The sequence below is a fragment of the Plasmodium coatneyi genome, chromosome 9 (assembly GCF_001680005.1).
Source record: "Plasmodium coatneyi strain Hackeri chromosome 9, complete sequence".
Lineage (NCBI taxonomy): Eukaryota > Apicomplexa > Aconoidasida > Haemosporida > Plasmodiidae > Plasmodium > Plasmodium coatneyi.
The window spans coordinates 1,550,520-1,572,738 of NC_033564.1; the positions used below are offsets into that span (position 1 = coordinate 1,550,520).

At 37.2% G+C, this 22,219-nt stretch overlaps 1 protein-coding gene across 1 annotated transcript; it reads left to right on the forward strand.

Annotated features, from left to right (window-relative positions):
• Positions 1-14,729: 14,729 nt before the first annotated feature.
• Positions 14,730-19,572, forward strand: PCOAH_00026420 (Uncharacterized protein; the record flags this gene model as incomplete). The annotated part of the gene is made up of 9 exons (XM_020059447.1): positions 14,730-15,734; positions 15,830-17,410; positions 17,573-17,659; positions 17,757-17,819; positions 17,941-18,018; positions 18,209-18,256; positions 18,394-18,471; positions 18,792-18,956; positions 19,150-19,572. The coding sequence occupies 9 exons, from the start codon at positions 14,730-14,732 to the stop codon at positions 19,570-19,572; spliced, it is 3,528 nt and encodes a 1,175-aa protein (XP_019915043.1).
• Positions 19,573-22,219: the final 2,647 nt, after the last annotated feature.

Sequence of the window (22,219 nt, forward strand, 5' to 3'; positions counted from 1 at the left end):
ATATTCCTTATGCTTGCTTCCAACATCTGCTGCACATTTTGCTCTCACAGCATTACATGCTAAGGAAACATTCTTTAGGTAACTCGGCCACTTATCCTCACAGTGGGATTGACCATTCCCTAACACTCTCATCACAGTATTATAATCGTAGTAAAAATCGAATACTGCTTTCATATGATTGAAAATATCTTGCTCAGGATAATCACTGCAAGGGAGTCCACATACTCCGCCGTTCTTACAATAATTATTTATACCTCCGCAAATAGAACTCATGTCACTTCCGAAAGTGGCATTCCCCTTTTCACTCTTAGATAATTTTTCTCCTATCCAATAATAGAGAAAATGATAAGGTTCACTTTTGGATGGTGTCTTCTCTGTTCCGTATATTTTGTCTATATATGCCATTGCTTTTTTAATTTGTTCCTTATCATTACTAAGTTTACTCTTTCCATCTATAACTGTCCCTATTCCTGTTTTGCATGAATCTTTACATTCTTCTGTGCTATCTTTGAATCTATTATAAAATTCTATATATGAAGGGAAACTCTCCTTCCTTGACGGCTACAAATATATTGTTCGGTAGAAAAATGGAATATATATGTAAGTGTGTAAGTTTTTCTATATATATGTATTTTCCCCCCTTTTCGTATTTTTTTCGATTTTATTATATTATATTGTACACAGTGAATATTTATATATACGCTTCCCCCCTTTTATGTGTTCTTTTGGAGGGGGAAAAAAAAAAGGGGAAAGAAAAGAAAGGAAGGAAAGGTTTCCTTCTTTCCCCTTCCCTCCTCCTTAGACACCTTCCTTTCCTCATTCCTTACATCTACTCCTGCCATGGTTAATATATATGTGTTTATAATAAACTTATTCTGGAAGTTGTTAATACATACAAAAGGAGGGGGAAATACAAATGTTGTACTTGTTCGATAGGGATTATTGATAAATATGGAATTGTTACTATGTGAATATTACACATTCCTTCTAATTTCTCGAATAGTGCTAGCACACATTACATACATTCATATGTGTACGTATAGGTCAAATCATTATATATCTATATATATGTATACATATATACCTATATATATGCCTATATACATATATAGGCATATATATAAACAAATATGTAGGAATGACAAAATGGAAGAGGCAAAAAAGTGAAGTGAAAAAAGGAGTCAAAAAAAGGGGTAGAAAGAAAGCAAAAAAAAAAGAGGAGAGGGAAAAAAAGAATCTTTAACTTTTTCTATATTTCTTTATTCATTATATTATATATTACTGAACTGTAAATGATTGTTTCGAAGAACATTATATTACTATTTATGTGTTCCTACTTCTGTTTATATAGGAGTATAATTTTCTCCTTTTGGGTGGGAAAATTTCTGCTTGCATACTTTTCACTTGTGCGCAATTGTTATTAGGAATTGTTAAATAAGAATTGTTCACATATACATGTATAATAGAGATCATATATGTGCAATATCCTTCTCCCCTTATACATTGTGCACATATGTATCCATATGTAATAGGTAGCGACTTTGAACTCAGGGAATATATGGAATAAATGAACATGTTAAATTAAAAACAAATAGGTGAGTGTTATTTGTGTGAAGAAAAGAAAAATATTCACACATACATTCCTTATATAATAACATTTTTTTACACTATACCTACCACTCCCCTCCTCCATTTTTCTATTCAGGACTTGTCAGTAGTAATAAAAGTTTCTTCTCCTCCTTTTTTCTTTTCTTTTCTTTACAGAAAACAACCTTTTTTTTTTTTCTTTTTTCCTATAATAATGATATACAAACAGTTCATCCATATGGAGAAGATGTGCACACCATATTATGTACACCAGATTCATTTGAGCTGCATTTCTCCTCCCCTCTTCTTTGGGGTGCACATTATATATTTTTTGCACATGTTAATGGGTACACCTCACGTCTTCCTTTTTTGTCTTTCTCCTTATAATTTATATACAATTTGAAATGGTTCAGGAATAAAAGTAGGGTTTAAAATGGTTTGGAGGGTTTAGGGTTTAAGGGAAGATGTTAGAATGGTTTAGAAGAGTTTAGGGTTCAAGAAGTGTTAAAATGGTTTAGAAGGGTTTAAGGTGAGAGTTAAAATGGCTTAAAAAGGTTCAAAGGAGGTGTGGAAAGATAACTCAAAAGAGTTTCACTTCCTCTTCCTTCTTTCCTTCCTTCTCTGTTCAATTATGTGACTTCCCCTTTGGGGGCTTCATTTCTTCGTCTCCGTTCTTACGTTAATTATATATGTGTACATATATAATGATTTTGGTTACGTACATATCATATGTATGCACAATCTGTTTTCGGTTACTTCTGGAAGAAATTAGATGTGTAATGTGTGTAGTGTTCACATAGGAAAAAATTCCATACACTTACAATCCAATCATACAAAAAATCAAACAGGCGAAAAATTTTGCACATACAACACTTCTTATACACAATTGTGTGAAGAATAACACAACAACCACCTTCTTTTTTAAAAGTAGAATATATATACAAAGAAGTGTACCTAGAAAATGTCATCAACGGTAAGGGAAATAATATTGAGGGTTGCTTCTTTCTATGTAACATAGATAATTATGTAGTGCTCTTGTAATATTTCATATATATGTGTAATGCATAATAATAATAAGGAGGAGGAGGAGGAAGAGTGTGTGGGAAATACATATATGTGGAGTTCCATATGCTTATATATACTTCCATATATATATGTAATACATGTCATTCCCCCTCCTTCCACACTTCCTCCCTTTGACAACTATATATTTACAGACTCCACCTGCACAACGGTTAAGTTCATATTCTACGTTCTATAAGCCCTTCAATGAGGGTAGTACGGATACCTGTAAGGACACTAATAGCAGTACTCAACAGTTAAGCGATAAATTAAGTAGCAGCTTCCAAGATTGTACGAAAATTACTGGTGATGCTGAAAAAATCACGAAAGCTTACTGTTCCGCATGTCAATGGAATAAAGACCTGTACCACAAGAAGGAACCCTGTTATTTGTTCTACTACTGGTTAGGACATACATACTGGGAAGATTTAAATGGTCATGAACTGTCAGAACTCTTGAATGAAATTTACAGTACGCTGGGAACTGCTGCCAATGGAAAGAAATGTGATGTTCAATATGAAAACATTGACGAAGACCTCTTCAAGCACATGAAAAGAGTTTTCGAGTATTACTACGAACATGGAACCATAAATAGAGGGCTACTGAATAGTTGGCCCAAGTGTAACGAAGAGTGGTCGAATTACGTAGACGGAGTTTCCTTAGCATGTGAAGCTGTAAGAACAAATTGCCCAGAAGGAACCAAGGAGGAAAAGTCGCATTGTAAGGACTTTAATAATAATTACAGGGTATATTGTAATATAGTGCAAGCCTTAGACTTTTACTGTACAAAAAAAACTAACTTAGAATCTGATTTGGAAGCTGCACGAACTACACTTACGGAATGTTCCTCCGCTAAGGGGGAATTGCAGACCACCCTTTCCAACACAACCCCTACTACTACGACGGCTCTTTCTTCCATCTTCGTTACATTAGCAGCGACGGCTTTTCCCTTCCTACTATATAAAGTAAGTAATAGTACCAAATAAAAAAAAAAAGAACTAATGTATTAACCGTATAACTAATATACACCACTAACAACCTTCCCTCCTTAGACCATCCTTTCTTTCCTTCCTCCTCCTTAGACCCATTACTTTCCTTCCTTTTACCCCTAACAATAATTCCTTCCTTCCTCCAACTTCGACCCTCCCTTTCCTTCCCTTCCTTAGACCCTCCTTTCCCTAAACCCTGAACCCTGACCTCTTTTCCTTTCCTTAGGTCCCTAACAACCTTCCTTTCACCTACCACCCACCTAACAACCCACCTACCACCCACCTAACAACCCACCTACCACCCACCTAACAAACTTCCTTCCTCTCCTTCAGTATAAACCATGGTCTTCTTGGTTTGGTAACCATTCTAATGGAAGCAGCAATAGAAGAATGAGAATATCCAGCAGGAATGAATTCGACACATTAACGGAATCTTCCACAACGGATTCCATAATGAACTCCACAACAGCGGATGATTCTACCACACTGCGTTCTGTTCCATACACAATATCGTCTACCCAAGGGCAGCCAACCAGAGAAAGGGAAAGAAGAGTAAATAATAACGCGGGGGGTCGCGGGAATGTAGGTTATCAAAACATGTAATGTAACACTTCGTAATGTAAGTTACGGTCGCATGTGGAACTGGATTCGAAAGGGAATGTGTTTCCTTCCTCCTCAAAATTATAATGACCTGCTGTTAATACAATAGAAAAAATACATTGACTTTTTCTTGTGTTGTCCTTTTTTTTTTTTTTTTTTTCCTTCGTTTTCTTTCTTCATTTCTTCTTTTTTTCTTTTCCATTGTACTATTGTGTTAACGTCAATGTGTAATAAACTTAGGTTAAAAAAAAAGTTCTTTCATTCTAATCTCACTTGTTTGCCACTTATTTTACTTAATATTTGAAGTGTTGATTCATTCTTCCTTTAGAAGTTCTTATTTTTGTAATTTTCTCTATTTTAACATAATAATTTTTCTTTCTTCCTTCTTAAAATACATAAATACCCTTTGTGAAAAGGTCAATATAATTTTTTTTTCTTTCCTTCCCTATGCGAGTGTGAATTGTGTGCAGCCCGTGTCAGCTTGTCCTTCCCTTTTTTTTTTATTAGGCCACTTTTTTTTTTTTTTTTGGACAATTTTTTCTGTGTGACAAATTTGTATTAGGGCAATTTTTTTTGTGTAACAAAATTTATATTAGGGCATCCTTTTTTTGACATTTCTTTTTCTATGACAAATTTATATTAAGGCATTTTTTTTTGGACATTTTTTTCTCTGTGATAAATTTATTTTAAGGCATTTTTCTTTAACAATTTTTTGGACAATTTTGCCTGTAACACGTTTTTTGTGACAAATTTATATTAGGGCATTCTTCTTTTTTTGTGCAATTTTTTCTCTGTGTGACAAAATAAATGAACATTTTTTAATTCCTCACTGGAAGAAATTTACCAAACAAGTCAAAATGAAGGGAAAATTTTTTTTTCGGCTTATATTAATTACAGATGAGAGTAAACAATTTAATACACAAAACGAAAAAAAAAAAGAGGGTGAAAGAAAAATTAAGAAAGAAAAAAAAAAAAAAGGTAAAATGTCATTTTGCTTTTTATGTTGTATAAACTGAGCAGCCATTATTTATGTTTTTTTCAGGGGAGGGGCAGGGACATTAGACGTTCCCATCCTTCCCTTCCAGGTGTTACATGCGCTGGTAACTAAATTTTTTTTGCCTCCGTTATTGTTGTTGTTTCTGTTCCTTACTTTATCTTCTTCTGCTGCTGGTGGACGTCCGTGTGGCAGTAGTATATGGAATAGAATATACTGTAGAATCGTCGTCTGTTGATGTGGAATCCAATGTAGACTCTGCTGCTAGCATGTCGTCAAAGTTGTGCTGGATTTTTGATCTCTTTTTTCTTCTGCTCCTTCCTCCTTTGTTGTTCCCGCTTATAAAATTATTGCGTATCCAGTGAAGTAGGGAGGTATACTAAAATAAGAGAAGAGAAGGAAAGAAAACAGAAGGGAATATAAACATCAGAGTGCATGAAATGGAAAGAATAAGTATTTTATGCATACACAGCACAATTTATTCTATATTTATTACTCATATAGAAAGAATATTTTATCAGTTATGTTGTTATTATATTATTTACAGTTGCTATTATTATTACTTTATATAAAAGGAAGGAAGCAGCTAGTGCAATTCCACCTATGGAAAAGATGGATGATATGGCGGCGGTAGTGCCGCCAGATGAGGTTCCGTCCCCTATGGGTATTGGTTTTAACGTAGTTTCGAGTTTTGGCGCTACAAAAACAGCCTTGTGCTTTTCGACTGGATCCTTTGCTACATTTCCTGTAGTGCACTGCAATACCTGCAGTTTGTCCCCGTTACACTTCTCTTTATTTTCGTTTCTATTGAACCAGGTACAATATAAACCACTAACATTACTCTTATCTTGACAATGTCTACTTACAGTGGAACATGCTTTCTTTATATTACCCAGATGCTCCCCATACTTACTATCACAATCTTCCTTATCATTCCCTAACTGCGTTAGTAAGGTTGAATAGTCCGTAACGTACTCATATACTGTTTTCCTTTGGTCGAATTGTTCTTTGTTAATATTAGGGCATATATTTGTACATTTATTATCAACATGGAACTCCTTCAATTCCTCGTAGATTGTGTTCATAGCATCTGAGAATAAATTACTATTTACTAAATATTTAGATAATATATGTCCTATCCAGTAGTATATCTCATGACAAGGTTTATTATCAGATGGATTGTCCTCTCTTTCCTTCGATGCATAACACAGCGCTCCTATGAGGTCATCAGTATGAGGTTGAATACCTGTATATTGGTTTAATTTAGTTTTGAAATTGCTCTCTACTGTATCCACATAATCAACTATATTAATACGTGCACAATGCCAACTTTTTTGTCCTGCGTACTTGCTGTATAAATTCCTCCTTGAAGGGAATAGAGCCAAAAGTGGATCCTATGAACGGAATTAGCAATATATATATATTCACATATAACCTCTTTCCCCTCTCTTTTTTCAAATTAATTGCACGCGATAATATGGCATGGAATAAAATATTATATGTGTATACACAAACATATTAATTCACCCATTATGAGTAGAAAATAACGGTCTGTATTTTTCCTTTGCACCCTTACCTCAAAGGTGCTAGAAGAAAGAGTAAGAGAAGGAAGAGGAAGTTCCTGGGAGTCCTCCCTATCCAGAACAACCTTCTGAAGGGTTATAACATCTGGGGATGTTCCCTTGCATGTCAGTGCTCGCAATTTGTCCGTATCACAGTAATTTCCCCCTCCATTATTTTTCTCATTTTCCCCATTAAACCATTCACAATATTGATCATTATTATTATTCCCAGTCTGACAATATGTATTTATAGCTTCACACGCTTCAGTAATTTTATCCCGGTACTCCTCCCACTCTGTCCCACAATACGGGTCACCACTATCTAAATATTGTTCTATAGTGTTATAATCATGATAAAAGTTGAATACTTTTTTTCTATTTTCGAATTTGTCTTTGTCAACATCCTCGTATTTAACTTCACACCTATTTCCATCGGGAACACTGTTTAGCGCTCCGTAAATAGCTTCAAGTATGCTCAATAATTTATTCGGACGTACATTCTCGGAGACTTGCTCCCCTACCCAATGATAGAAAAAACGACAAGGTGTATCATCCTTTCTGTTCTTACTCTTCATCGTACACGCTGTACAGTGAGCACCCATGATATTCCCCGCTAAAGTAAAAAGGACAGGTGAATGCTCTTTTAAATTATTCCCTAATGTACTCTTCACTTTATCGGCCCCGCTAATAATAGGGTTACATGCTCCCCAAGTAGCCCCATCAAACCTATCATAGAATTCGGTCTTGGAAGGTAATTTATCCAAATCGGGCACCTACAGATGTAATTTAAAGGAATATACATATGTATTTGCACATTTTAATTTCATTGCGCACACAATATTATGTGCACACAGATGTATCCTTATTATAAGCGTGAAAGAATAATACATATTACCTTTGCCATTGTTCATGTAAGTAATTTGTATATGTAATAAATTTATATTAAAAATTTTCAACGTATATAATAAATATGTAAAAATTTTGGCTTATTCTATGCTCCCCAATGTTAAATTTTTATTCCCAGGTAATGCATACTCCTTCATTCCTCAATAATAATAATATATCATACACATGTACCAAATGTTTATATGTATACAGTTAATGCAAAAGTAGGAGTAAATGTGCTGTAACAGCAATATAAGAAATAGTATGGAGTGAAATATTTGGTGTACATTATTAAATTATGCTTTTTTATTATTAACGGACCTAATTGAAAAATGTTAACAAATAATATATAATTTAAAAAAAAAAGAGTACTTATCTTCCCCTTTCCTTTAAATGTGTACATTCATTTATATGCTCAGTGAAAAAAGTGTGTGTACTTCACAATACAATTTCACTCTCAATACCAAATATAATACAAGTATATAGAGAGAAAAAAGAAGAAGAAGGGGAGTACAGCATAATGCAGAAAGATATATATATATATATGCTCACATATTCTTGTGTTCAATCTGTGTATATATCTGTATTATTATATTTTTGTGCATTATATTTCTTTGCGTGCACACATTCTGTGTACATTGTGTACGTTGTGTATATGTTCGTTCGGGAATATTTTATAATTATTATTATTTACAAATTTTCTTTTATTCTGTATTATATGCACACCTTTTTTGTTGACCAAAAATTTTAATATGTACATTTAATTTATGTTCTATTAATATTAAGGAAGCTAATTGAGTACTATTAACAGATACTGTATAATTCAAACAAAAAAAGAGTATATTCCTTCCTGTAATGTGCACACTACATTTATAGTTAGTAGAAAATATGTATTCACAATAAAAGTATATCGAGAGAAAAAAGAAAAAAAGAAGAAGGGGAATACAGCATAATGCACAAAAAAAGATATATATATATAAATATATTATGTACTCATATTATGCTCACATATTCCCTGTTCACATATTTTTTTGTGCTCAAAAGAGAGAGTGAAAATTGTGTTTCTGTCAGTGTGCACGCACACATTCCTCTTATAGCAGCACATTCCCCTTGTAGTAGTAGTTTCTTGTGGAAGGAAAGCAGTTCCTTCCTCCTTCCTTTTTTAGATCCCCTTTGCTCCTTCCTGCATAGACCCACCTTCCTTCCCTTCCTTCCTTCATTAGACTCCTTCGACTCCGTTCCTTAGATCCCTTCCTTCCTTCCACCAACAACCCCTAACACAAACTCCTTTTCATCTTCGACTCAACAAACAACTTACCCTCAATCACCCTAACAACCCACCTACCATCCCTAAAACAACCATCCTCCTTCCTTATATTCTGAACACCTAAAACGTAAACCGTGAACCGTAACCCTGAATCATGAATCCTGAATCCTAAACCTAAAACCCTAAGCCCTAAACCGTTAACCGTGAAATCGTAAACCTTAAAACGGTGAAATACTAAAATGTAAACCCTGATATCCTAAACCGTAAATCCCAAAATCCTAAATATTAAACCCTCAACCCTAAAACCTGAACCCTGAACCCTAAAACATTAAACCAGAAACTTAAACCCTAAACACTAAAACCTAAAATCTAAACCCTTAACACTAAACCCTAAAACCTAAACCTTGAACCCCTAAAGCCGAAAGCCTAAACCCTAAAACCTAAACCCAAAAATCCTAAACCCTGAACCCTAAACCCTAAACCATAAAATCTAAACCCTAAACTCTAACCCCTGAACCCTAAACCTAAAGCCCAAAACCTAAACACTGAACCCTAAACCGCCAACCCTGAACCGTAAACCCCCAACCCTGAACTGTAAACCCCCAAACCTGAACCCTAAACCCCCAAACCTTAACCCTAAACCCCCAAACCTTAACCCTAAACCCCCAACCCTGAACTCTAAACCCCCAACCCTGAACCCTAACCCCCAACCCTCAACTCTAAACCCTCAACCCTCAACTCTAAACTCTCAACCCTAGGCCGTGAACCCTGAACCCTAATCCGTGAACCCTAAACCCTAATCCGTGAACCCTAAACCCTAATCCGTGAACCCTAAACCCTAAACCCTGATCCCTAAACACTGAATCCTAAACCCTGATCACTAATCTCTGAATCCTAAACCCTGATCACTAATCTCTGAATCCTAAACCCTTACCGCTAAACCCTGAACTCTAGGCACTTAACCTTAAACCCTGAAGGCTAAGCGCATAACCCGAAAGCCTGAACCCTGAAAACTTATCACTGAACCCTAAAGCCTGAACCCTGAAAACTTATCACTGAACCCTAAAGCCTGAACCCTAAGCCGTGAAACCCTAAAAGGCTAAAACACTAAACCTACTTAAAGCTAAAGCTATAAAATCTAATAGAGTTAAGGAAGTGTATGAATATATAAATTATGATGTACATTATAAAAAAGGGTGAAGAGCTGGAACAGCGCAGTGTACGTTTTTAGTATATATGCGTTACCTATAAAGAGCCTCCTTAAGAAGGAACGAAGATATGGGATGGGAAGGAATGTTTAATATTACTAAGCGGTTCTGCGTGAATAGAGGTGTGTGGTACAAATTATTATTATGAAGGTACACATATGTTTCTTGCTTTTTAGTACCAATAATGAAGATAATTCCTCTATACTACATATGTCTTCCTTCATCCCCTTTAACTTCATGAGGTGAGACTCCAATTGCTACTATATACGAATGAATATGTACACATTTAAGCAGAGTGGAAAGGAAAAAGGGGAGGTGTACTCTGTTCATGGGAGTTGTGTATTTATGTGATCAATTTTTAGATGAGCCCCCTTTCAAGTAAGAGTACGGAAAAAATAATTTAAGCATACATGCTAAAAATATCTGTTGGAAGGAAAATTGCGCTCCTTTCCTATATACATAATAATTGTGGCGTACTTATAATAGTATAGCGTTATGGACAATGACGCATAAGGTAAATAATATAGTGGATAGGTAAGTAATTTATGAGAAGATCGGTGTCGCTGTCCCTCCCAATTATGCGGCTCTATGAACATTTGTTTGTATTTCATTTTTAATTATATATATGTGTAATAGTTCCAATATTTGTATATGTTACCGTACCTCAAAAATTGAAGATGTGCTACTGAAGAGCAGAAACATGATATTTAAAATTATGGAACAAGCATAGTGTTCACACTCTGTATCCGAATTTCTGGATAAATATAAGGAACAGTTGAGACAAATTGTATACAGAAATATATTTGAGGAATGTCAGTGGTACTCACACATATATTCTTTACTCAAAATGAGTGCATTACTCCATTTATAATACTCTATATGAAGTATAATGAAAATATAAGAATGCGGGGGAACATGCACCTACATGTTCCATTTCCTGCACACATACATTCCACCCATACATTTTGTCCTTCTTTTCCGTTTATTACATTTATAGAAAAGTTGTAAAGAACAATTACCCTCAGCAACAGTGTATGATGAATTAAGTAAGGCCAATGATAAGTGTAATGGCGCAGGTGGAGCTGACTCAGGAACAGTAAGTAAAGAGCTTAAGGGTATAGTAGAGCAGTACGCAAGATCGCACGAATATGAGGACCAAGTTGTGAAAGCTTATTGCTACGCATTCAATAAGAAAATGGTAAAGCCTAACGACGATACAACCTGTCATTCTTTGTATTATTGGATAGGGGGCACACTATTTAGCACTATCAGGAAACCTCAGGAGTTCTGTACAGCTATGTTTGCAGTCTACCATGAGCTAAAGAACCTAAGAATTAATAATCCATGCATTAATTTGTATGATGGCATTAGCTTGGACACTTTTACTAAACTGAAAACAATATATAAATATACTCAGGACTATGAACATATAAGGACGAACATTCCCGATCCTCCAACTTCTGAGTTCCCGTGTAAGAGTGAATACATTGGTTACCTAACCACAGCTGCTGATGCATATAAGAAAATAAAATCGCAGTGCGCGCAGAATGCGGGTTCAAATTCCGGTTCAGCATGGTGTACTGAATTCAACAGATGGTTCAACCAGCAGGGGGAAGGTGGTGGAACCACCTCCATTCTATCACCATCTGTGTTGAAATGCAAATTAAAACACACATCACATTGTCTAACCAACAACAACATCACCATCCCTACCGCTGCTGCGGCTATATTGGGCACACTTGGTACGATAAGCCTACCAGCAGCTGTCGCTTTCTTCTTATATAAGGTAATAGTACATAATTACTGAAACATTGTACATAGGACATTAGAATGGTATACACACAAATATATCCGTTTATAATATTTTTTAAAAGGGGAAAAAAAAAAAAAAATATATTCATCATTTCTGTTGTTCAAAGTGCACATGTATGTGCTTGATTTTTTTTTTCTTCTTTCACCCCTAACATTTCCACCACCCCTTTTTTTCTTTCAGTACGGTCTTGTACCATCTTGGTTTGGTAACAATCTTGGAAACGTCGATGGAAAGAACGCAAGAAAGAAAAGAAGAACAATTGAAAGCGACTTTGATACCCTAACGGAAACTTCTTCTACATATATTTCGACAGTAACTTCAACAGCGGACTTAACAGATGATTCTTCTTTATACACTACCACTGCACAACCATCATCCAACAGAAGGCATAATGGACAACAACAACGACAGCGACAAAGACAACAGCAACAACAAAGGAGAAATATTAGTTACCATAGCATGAACCATTGAATATAAAGTCTCCCTCCCCTGTAAGGAGGGCATAAATAACCTCACAGAGTTCATATACCATCCCAAAGCAGATTGATATTTCTTTCGTTCTTTTTTATTTTTTTTTTTTTTGCTTTAATCCCTTTTTTTTTTTTTTTTTTTTTCCTATTTCCTTTTTTTTTGTATTGTATGAAAGTGTTTACACTGTTGATGTGTAATCAATATAAGTAGAAGAAAAAAAAAAAAATTCCCTCAGTTCACGGACATGTTGGGAAATTTCTTTTTATACTGAAGGATCCAAAATATATGTTCATTAATTTTTTTTTTTTTTTTGTTATAGGTTTTCTTTACCTTCATAAGTTTTCTTAATATAATAATTTTTTTGAGGAAGGTAAGCACTTCCCTTTTTTTTTCTTTCGCGCCCTTAGTTTGGTAGTATATTCTTTCCCTCTACATGCAGAGTTATTCATACACATACAAATGAAAAGAAAAGATAAAAAAAGGAATAAAAAAAATGCGAAAGGGGCGTACATGGGTCACTTGCACACGCGAATATAATGAAGGAACCTCTATATTACGTAATTTGCCGAGCAACGTGCTCACATAAATTTGCTCGCTAACCCCATTTGAATGAGCTGTAAATTTCATTTTCACGATTGCCTGATGCGGGTGGGGGGTGTTAAAGCGGTTGAAAAATTGGAAAAAAATCCTTTAGTGGGGAAGAAAAGAAAAAATGGAATGAAAAAAAAAAAAGAACAGAAAAAAAAAAAGTTAATATTAGAAGAAAGGAAGAAGGAAAAAAAAAGAAATAAAGGTGAATGAATCAGTACAGCGGTGTGTGTAGGATTTCGCATTTATGATTAAGGTTTCATGGTGTAAAAAGAACAATATGGTCTGGTGTTTATCTGTTCTGGGGTATAAGAACAACAGTGTTCCATGGTGGTTTAGCTATTTTAGGGTATAAGAGCAATAGTATGGCCTGGTATTTATGTGTTTTGTGGTATATGATTTCGCACTTAGGATTAAGGTTTCAGGTTGTAAGTATAACAATATGGTCTGGTATTTAGATGTTTCCGAGTGTAAAAGAACAACAATGTGGCCTGATATTTAGCTGTTTTAGGGTATAATAGCAACAATGTGGCCTCGTATTTAACTGTTTCAGGGTGTAAGAACAACAAATGTGGCCTGATTGTTTAGCTGTTTTAGGGTGTAAGGAGAACAAATGTGGTCTCCTATTTAATTATTAAGGGTGTTGAGAGGGAAATGGAAGAAGGGAAGAAAGAAAGAAAAGCAAAAAAAAAAAAAAAAAGGAAAAAAAAGAAGAAAAAAAATTGTTTTTAGAAGAAGAGAAAGAAAGAAAAAAAAGAAAAGAAGAAAATGAAGAAGGAGAAAAAGAAAAAATAAAAGTGAATGAATAAGGAGGGGGTGAGCGTGGCATTTCACACATAAGGAGCAGGATTTCCCAGTTAGGGGTGTGTAGGATTTCGCATTTAGGGTGTATGTTTTCATAGGATTCCCCCGATAGTAAACTGAACGGTGTGCTCACTATTGTTACCTTTACGTCCACAGGTAAGTGGTCACCGTGGGGGTTTCAAAAAATACAAAGTTGAAGTTGGAGGAAGTTCACACAAGCAGGGGCTAATTTTTTCTTGTTTGTTTACCATTCTACCATGTGTGACGTGCTTATCGTGGGGGGAAGAGTATACACTGTGTTAGGGACATCATCCCCGGTGGATGACCCTTCTCCAAATTGTGCGGGGTGAAATAACGGTGCTTGGTGGCGAGAAACGCAATGGAATGGTTATGATTGCGCAAAGTGGGCACACCTGTGCTGTGTATTTTCACTCTGCTCTGTTTTTTTTTATTTTTTTTTCCTTTCGCCGCCCATTCGGGTGCGCAGAGGCAACAGCTCAGCTGATCTTCACTTGGTAAAATTAAAACTCCCTTGCGTATCCTACGCAAGGTACCCCCCAGGGCCGCGTTGTGCGGGGGAAGCGGGGCCATTTTTTGCCTGACCAAGGCAGAAAAAAAAATAAAATAATAATTAATTAAAATAAAGTGAAACGAAGGAATGTAAAAATAAAAAATAGCGAAAATGATGAAGCGATAATATAGCACCACGGCAAAGAGGGGTGTAGCGACAAAGTGGTGGGAACCCAACCCGGGCACATACACGAATGTAGCACTTGCTGGGAGAACCTCCTCCTGTCAGTACGCCTGGAAAATACATAGCTCTTCATGTGACTGGTTTGGTGAAGGGAGTGAAGAGATCCGTATGCTTCCTCCCCCCCCAGAGGGGCACTGCTTACACGATGCAGCGCGCAGGAGACGAACATGGCGGCGGTGGGAGGGAAGAACAACTGAGCAGCGAAGACGTTGCCAAAATTATCAACGACTCAATGGCTTACGTAGTGGAAGCCACAAAAAAAAAAAATATAATCGAAGTAAAAAATGACCTCGAATATATTAAAAATATAATTCACCATGACATTATCATGATTTTAAGAAAAAACGCACAGGAGTTTATGTGTCTCCCTTCCAACTTAAATATGATGGAAAAAATGATGCCCCTGTTGAAGAAAGAAGTGGAATTGTCCAAGACGTTTGTGTACGCCCTACTGAGGGAAGTACTAAACATCCATACATATAATTATCAACTTCTTGAGGACAAAATAAATATGTCGTTTTTAAAAAACGTGTTGAAGAATAACGTACAGGTGGAGCAGCTACTGATTAAGTTACAAAAAAAAATAAAAATGTTAAGTCAGAACAAACAGTTTTTATCGCTAGTCAGTATGTACAATGAGTTGCACAGAAAGGACTTTAACTTTGAGAAAGAAAAACAGTTCCTAATTGAACATGTTAGCGTCAACAACTTTAACTTTTTCTTTTACGTTATCGAAAAAATTGTCCTCGTTGCGAAGGAAACGTGGGAGATAAAGGCCCTGCTATATAATAATTACAAAAGCATTTGCAAAATAGCTAGCTCATTACTTGCTTGGAATAACCTCCTCGATAAATATGGGAGAGCATCTGAATGTAGTGAAGACGTTATTCATTCTGCTAAAAATAACTCCATTAAACATATGAACGAATGTTTAAGAAAGATTGTGACTGAGATTGGTTCGCACCTGCATCGGCTGTCTTATGTGTTCCTCAGGGTGGTGAAGGATGCCCTCCCCGGGAACTGCAGGAGCGACGCCAGTGGCATCTTCATAATGGACCAGTGTCTGCGTGGAGTTGTAACTGCCTCTTACTTGCTCAACCAGATGGACTCCTTCATTGATTTATTCCGCGAGATTTTCGTGGACAGCCTGGTAGGTATGCTCGCAGGGTTAGCCTGCACGGCACTCTCCCCCTGTCACTTCCAACCGTGCCACTCTACACACTATTTCAACCCTCCCCCCCGCAGGCACACCTCCCGTTCGAGTCCTACGACGCCTTCCTCACACATGTCAGGAGGCACCTGCTGGAAGACGAACGCGTCGAGCAGATAAACAGGTGCGTAGACGAAGTAGACCCCGGTGCGCTGTTCTGCGCCAAGGGAATTGTGCAGAGCCTGCTGCAAATTATTAAGAGGAAGTTCCAGGAAATCTTTCTCCTCACACACTGCGACAACTTCATCGAAAATTACACCAAAACAGCTAGCTTTCTCAACGAAATAAAAAAAAAAAAAAAAAAAAAAAAGTATGAACAGTTCATAATTTCTGAGCATGTTCATAATTTTTTAAAAAATTTCGAAAGGGAAGCATACGCACAGTACATCCTCAATGTGCTGGAAAATAAGATAAATGAAAATTGCAAAAATGTCATACTGTTTGATAAGAAATATATATTTGATGACAAGTTTTATTGGCTAAAGGAGACGATCAATTTGGTTAAAATTTTTAAAATTTTGTTTACGAGCAAGTATTACATACCAAGTTCGCTTCCGAATTATCTGGCCTTCATTTTTAAGCACTTTAAAAATTACATAGACAATGTGGAAGGCTTTTTGCTTTTCCTGCGAGAAAATAGGAACGCCAAAATTTTTGGCACGGACAGAACGAAATTCAATTGGAGCCCGACGCTCAGCTACAACAGCGTGGGGTTTATCTTGTCCGACTTGATGTCCCTACGGAGGATATTTCAAGTGGGGAGAGGCGCGCGCGCACTTTTGAAAAGGGGCAAACTGGGAGGAATATCGGCGGTAGAAGTGAACTCAGCGGATGGACCTTGCGAGATGGACGGAGCGGGTGAGGAGGCCCACTCTGCGCTTCCCAAACGGATGACCAGCATCATGGGTGATGTCCCCACGTGGATGTTTACAAAAATACTATCTGACTGCGGAGGTGTGTATTCTGATGGGGAGGACAGCGATGAGAACAACGGTGAGGACAACTCCTCTGGGGAGAGTGACCACGCTTCCTCTTCCTCATCCTCCATCTCCGATGAAAGCATCAAGAAAGTCGTCATGCAGGAGATGGGAACCCCGTTTGAGAAGTGGCAGCACTGGCTCAGCGTCGAAGGTGGTTTGACTCCCCCGTCAAAAGATATCGACCTAACCTCCCACGTGAAGAACAAAGCGGCCCATGAAGAACGTGCTGATGATGAGCAAGAGAATAAGCAAAAGGTTGATGAATACACACATGGGGAAAACCACATTTCTCGAAACTACAATAATGGAGAGGATACTACCAGTGAAGGGAAGGTCAAAATTAAGAGCGATAGTTCCACCGAGCTGCACGAACTGGGGAAAGAAAACAGAAACACCCTCAAGGAAAAAAAAAAACAAATGAAGATGCATTTACAAATGTGCAAAAAAAAAAAAAAAAAAAAAATAGAAATCCAATTAAACTGTATAGTAGGGTTTCTAAGAACCATATCTGAGATTGTCTTAAACACAGAGAGGGCGTTTCAGAATTTTTTCATCGACAAGATGTTTCACATATGTTCCAGCTTTTTAGTTTACTTGCACTCCCTACTGGTCATCTACAAAATGACCAACAAGCGGGTAAGTTCCTCCTCCCGAGGGGGCTTACGTCTTGCGCGTAGAGTAATTTTATTGCTACTCACATCGGAGGTCATGGCGTTGACTCCCCTAGTAGATCCCTCATCAATGTGTCCTATTCCTCGTAACTTCACTTCTACTTCTTACCACCTTTTCCCCTGGTAGATCCCTGAGAAGCCTAGCGAGCAGGTGGAGAAGGTTCTCCTCCCCCTCATTTCTTTTAAAACGTTTTACGAAGATGTTATCGCGCAGGTAAGCTGCGCAATACGTAGAGGGGATTATGCTTCATGAAGATCCCCACCCCACAGGACAAATCTCATCACAGGATTATACTTCCCCCCCATCACAGGCCATTATCGAGGATATCATATCAAGAATTGTAGATCGGATAAACGATTACTATCTTCAGGAGGTACTCCCTTCATGGAAGAGGCAGAAGATACATCTGCCTTTAGAGGGAGCTACATGTGTTTTGTTCTCCCCAAGTGTGCTTCCTCATCGCCGCTTAACCCCCCATACCCTCCACTCACCAGATAAAGAACCTCATTCAGGTCAAAATTGATGAGCAGAACAAGCGCATCATGAAGCTGAACCTGGAGGACTCCTTAAAAGTTAGACCCCCAACGCGGCGCATTGCACCGACTTGTATGGACGTGCAGGGGCAAGGGCGATTGTCTGTATCTTATTTCCCACCTGACCATCCCCCCTGTGGGAAGATGCAAGCGTAGGTACAACCTCGTATCTAATTACTGCCGCTCATTTGTTCTGCAACTTTCCACCCTCTTAACCGAACCTTCTCAGGATGGAGACACCCCTTACGAGGAAAAAATACGAAGGCAAATTCATTTGGTACAGTTTTTTTTTTTTTCCTGGTCAATCATTGGACGCACTTTTGTCCGTTCTTCTACCACCCCCCAAAACACGTAATTCACGTGAATGCAATGAACACATGTTTTCCGTTCGCATCCACCTCCGCTTCTCTGCAGGACGTTTGCCACTACGCCAAAATGTGTGAGGAGAACTTCAAAATAAATGCAGAAACGAGCGCAAGCATGAAAGTATTAGTAAGTCACTTATCATTTAAGGAGTAAATTTTCCGAAGCGGATTGAAACAGAAACGATTCTCGCGAGGGTGCACTTATGCGTGTTGCATACGTTGTAGGTACGTGCAGAGTCGCCATTACGGGATGATGCGTCTTTTTTTTTTTTTTTTTTTTTTTTTTGTAATGAGAGAGAATTACTCCTCCCCGTATTAAACGCTTTTGGGGTGGATGTGCCTCCTCATTGTTCACCTTTCCCCGTTTGATTACGTCGCCACTTCATTTTGTGCCATTCCACTCCTTTTTGTAACATGGTAACGATAGAGCAATTACCCAACGTGAAGAACTCTCCCGACTATCCTTTGTTAAGGTCCCCTACCAGAAAGATAAACAAAGAAGAGGAGGAAAACTGGAAAATCCCTCCTTGTGTGTCCAACTGGAAAAACAATAAAGGATACAATATTCCCTTAGATAAACGTAACAAAAGTGATAATAAAAAACTAAACCAAGTAGAGCTTAATGAAAATTTTGCACATCTACGTGAGTACCTCTACGTGGCAGAGAAAAAAACTAGAGAAGAAATAAAAATGCGGAACAGTATTATTAAACAAAAAAAAATAAAAGGAAGAAAAAGAAAATGTTTTACAAAACCTAGCCATACAAGCAAGAAAAGAAAAATTACGTGCACAAACACAAACGCAGAGCAGCTCCATTATCAACGAAAAAAAAAGAGAAATCGAAAGAGATTACCATATCGAAAAAAATCTGAAAAAAATGAAAAATTATGAAAATAGACTCATTGAAGAACAACTTGCTCTTAACAAAGTCAATGTCAGTAAAAACAGCAACATACACGATGTTAGCCTTTTCAACATAAACAACCAGAATGATGATGGAAAAAATCAACTCTCTGCAAATGATGATGACTTGTACCAGATTTACGATACGCCTCTGTTCAACTCCAAACAGAGCAACAATATTTATAAATTTTCCAACGAACGGGTGAAGAAGACGCTACAAAAGATGGAGACCACGCAGAGTACCTCTGAGCCGGTCAAATTTATCAAGGACATCTCCGACCCCTTCGGCCTGGACAGCTTGCTCTCCCAGGTCAAGAAGAAGTAGCCCCATACAGGCGTGTAGAATCATGGCAGTATTTAGCGGCATGACGTGGCAACGCAGCTCCATGCCGTTTCTTTACACTACTTCTTTTGAGAAATCTCAATTTTCTTCACACCGCGCGTGCTCCTGAGCGGTGTACACACATATGCGTATGCATTTGTTTCGTGTCCCCCTCTTTTTTTACCTTTCCTCTGCCATTTTTCGATTTTTTATTTTTTACGTTTCTTCCCCCCAACCAACGCCATTTGTGGCAGTTGCCCCCCTGATCAAACCAACCACGGGAAACTGCAAAAATAATTATCCATGTGCATTCGCATGCCAAATTTACGAACGAGCAATTTTTTTTTTCAACTCGCTTGGTTCGTTCCATCCGCTTAGGCATTCGTCATAACGGCAGTGTTGGTGCGTCCACCATTTCAAACGTTGGCTGATCCGCAAAGATGCCACTCCATCGCTAAGTCGTCTTTCTTTTTGCTTCATTCTTTTACACTTCAATTTTTTTTTCAATTCTTTTTCTTTGTTACACTTCAGAATTGTTGTAAAGTTCTTCTTTTATATTTCATACTTTTATCGCAGATAATTCACCTAACACTTGCAAGACCTTGTATAGTTTGGGGGAAGGGATCATTATATGCTATACAGTAATCTATATTATTTCTTCTTTTTTCTTTTATCATTTTTATTCTTTCAGATACTGTGTATAGCATATTTTCTGTGGCAGTGTGCACTTAAAAAAAGTATACATCATTATAATGCTTGAGGAAGGGAATATTATATGTGTGTGAAACGGTAATTTATATTTCTTCGTCATTGCTCACACCTTGTATTATTATTTGCTACTCTTCCGAATTCTATGGAAAATATACACTCTGTTGTACAAGGCATTTAAAACACGTTGGAGATTCGCATAGTTTGCTGAAGGAAAGGCCATTTTACCTAGGATGGTAAGCAATATTACTTCGGCGATTTGGTGTATTTGTTCTTCCTCTTCTGGTGGTGCCAGATGGTGCTGCTGCTGCCCTACCATTATATATGGTAGATTCATCTGTTACAGATGTTACTGTTGAAACGTCGGTAGAATCATACGTTGTTGAGTTGTACGTTGAGGTGTCGTCGTCGTTAGATGTGTTATAGAAGTGAGAGCTGCCTGATCTTCTTTTTCTGCTTTTAGGAGAATTTCCACGTATTGCTGAAAATAAATTGGTATACTAATAGCAGGGACGTGAAAATATATACAGAATATATATGTGATGCGCTTGATACCTCCATATTCAATACTCATAGAAGAAAAAAAGAAAAAAGAAGGAATAAATATGAATAGAGACTATTATTTATATTTTAATGATAACTGTGACAATTACTTTATATAGAAAGAGACCAAGTGCTGGAATTATTCCTGCTCCCATAACGGAAGGGATAATAGTGGTGGAAAGGGGTGTTGATGAACTTCCTGAATTCGCTCCTGGGCCTCCCGCATCACCGGAACTAGGTTCAGGATGAAGTGCACGCTGTTCCGTTGGAGCTTGCTCTAGATTGCCATCTGGGACGCTCTGTTCGTCTTTACACTTTTCCTCCTTCTCTTCCATATCTCCGTTTATGCAGTTTATTTCCCACTGTTCCAATTGTCCCGTTAGCATACATTTCTCACACAGTTCCTTATATTCTATACACCACCCTGCATCTCCATCCTTCTCACATTCTTCCTTCATAATGCTATTGGCCTCCTGCACTTCCCTTAGATATGTTTGATACGGCTTCGGACAGGGTACCTTGTTTTCTATTTTGTCTTTTATAAATGTTTTGTCTATAGAGTACTCGAATATTCTCTTCAATGCTGTAAAAATTTTAGGTTCCTTACTAGGATTCGGAGGGTTACACCCATATTCATCCTCCTTACTCATTATTTTACTTTGATATTTACCTATAGCAGCGTAAAATTTTGTTTTCCCACTATCCCCTTCGTCTTCATATCTTTTCCATAATATTTCACCTACCCAATAATAAAGGGCATGACAATAATCTGCCTTCTCTTTCTTCCTGTCTCTATCATTGTCCATTTTATATACATAACATAGGGCTCCTTTAGCTTTATTCTTAACAGTTCCATCCTGAATATTCTGTTCCAGTATAGTTTCTACATCACTGTCACAACTTGTATCCCTATCCTGCTGTGTGTTCCCTTTTAATTTGTTATATATTAATCTTGAAGGTAAGTTCTTTAAACATGGATCCCCCTCCTACAGGTAGAATTGGCAGGAAATATATATATATATACTTTTATATTTTTATTATACTTTGCACACAGTTCTATATATATACTACTTAATTATCCATTCTTAAAAAGGGAGAAAGAACAAACCTGTGTTGATTCCCTTGATGGTGCCATTGTTTATATGTATATGTGTTCCTTTGCGTACAATATACATATTTATTAACATGGTGCCCCCATACTCATGAGTTCACAGTATTGCAATACATGAATTATACGTAGGTGCATGATGATGATTATGCATGGGTATATATTAAATTTTCATTTCTTCTAATAGTGTACACCCCTTAATTCTTCAAGTTGCGATAAGGTGTATATGCATCAAAATCGTCGTTCTTATAATTGAAGGTAAAAATAGGAGCATGTGTACTAAAAGAGAAA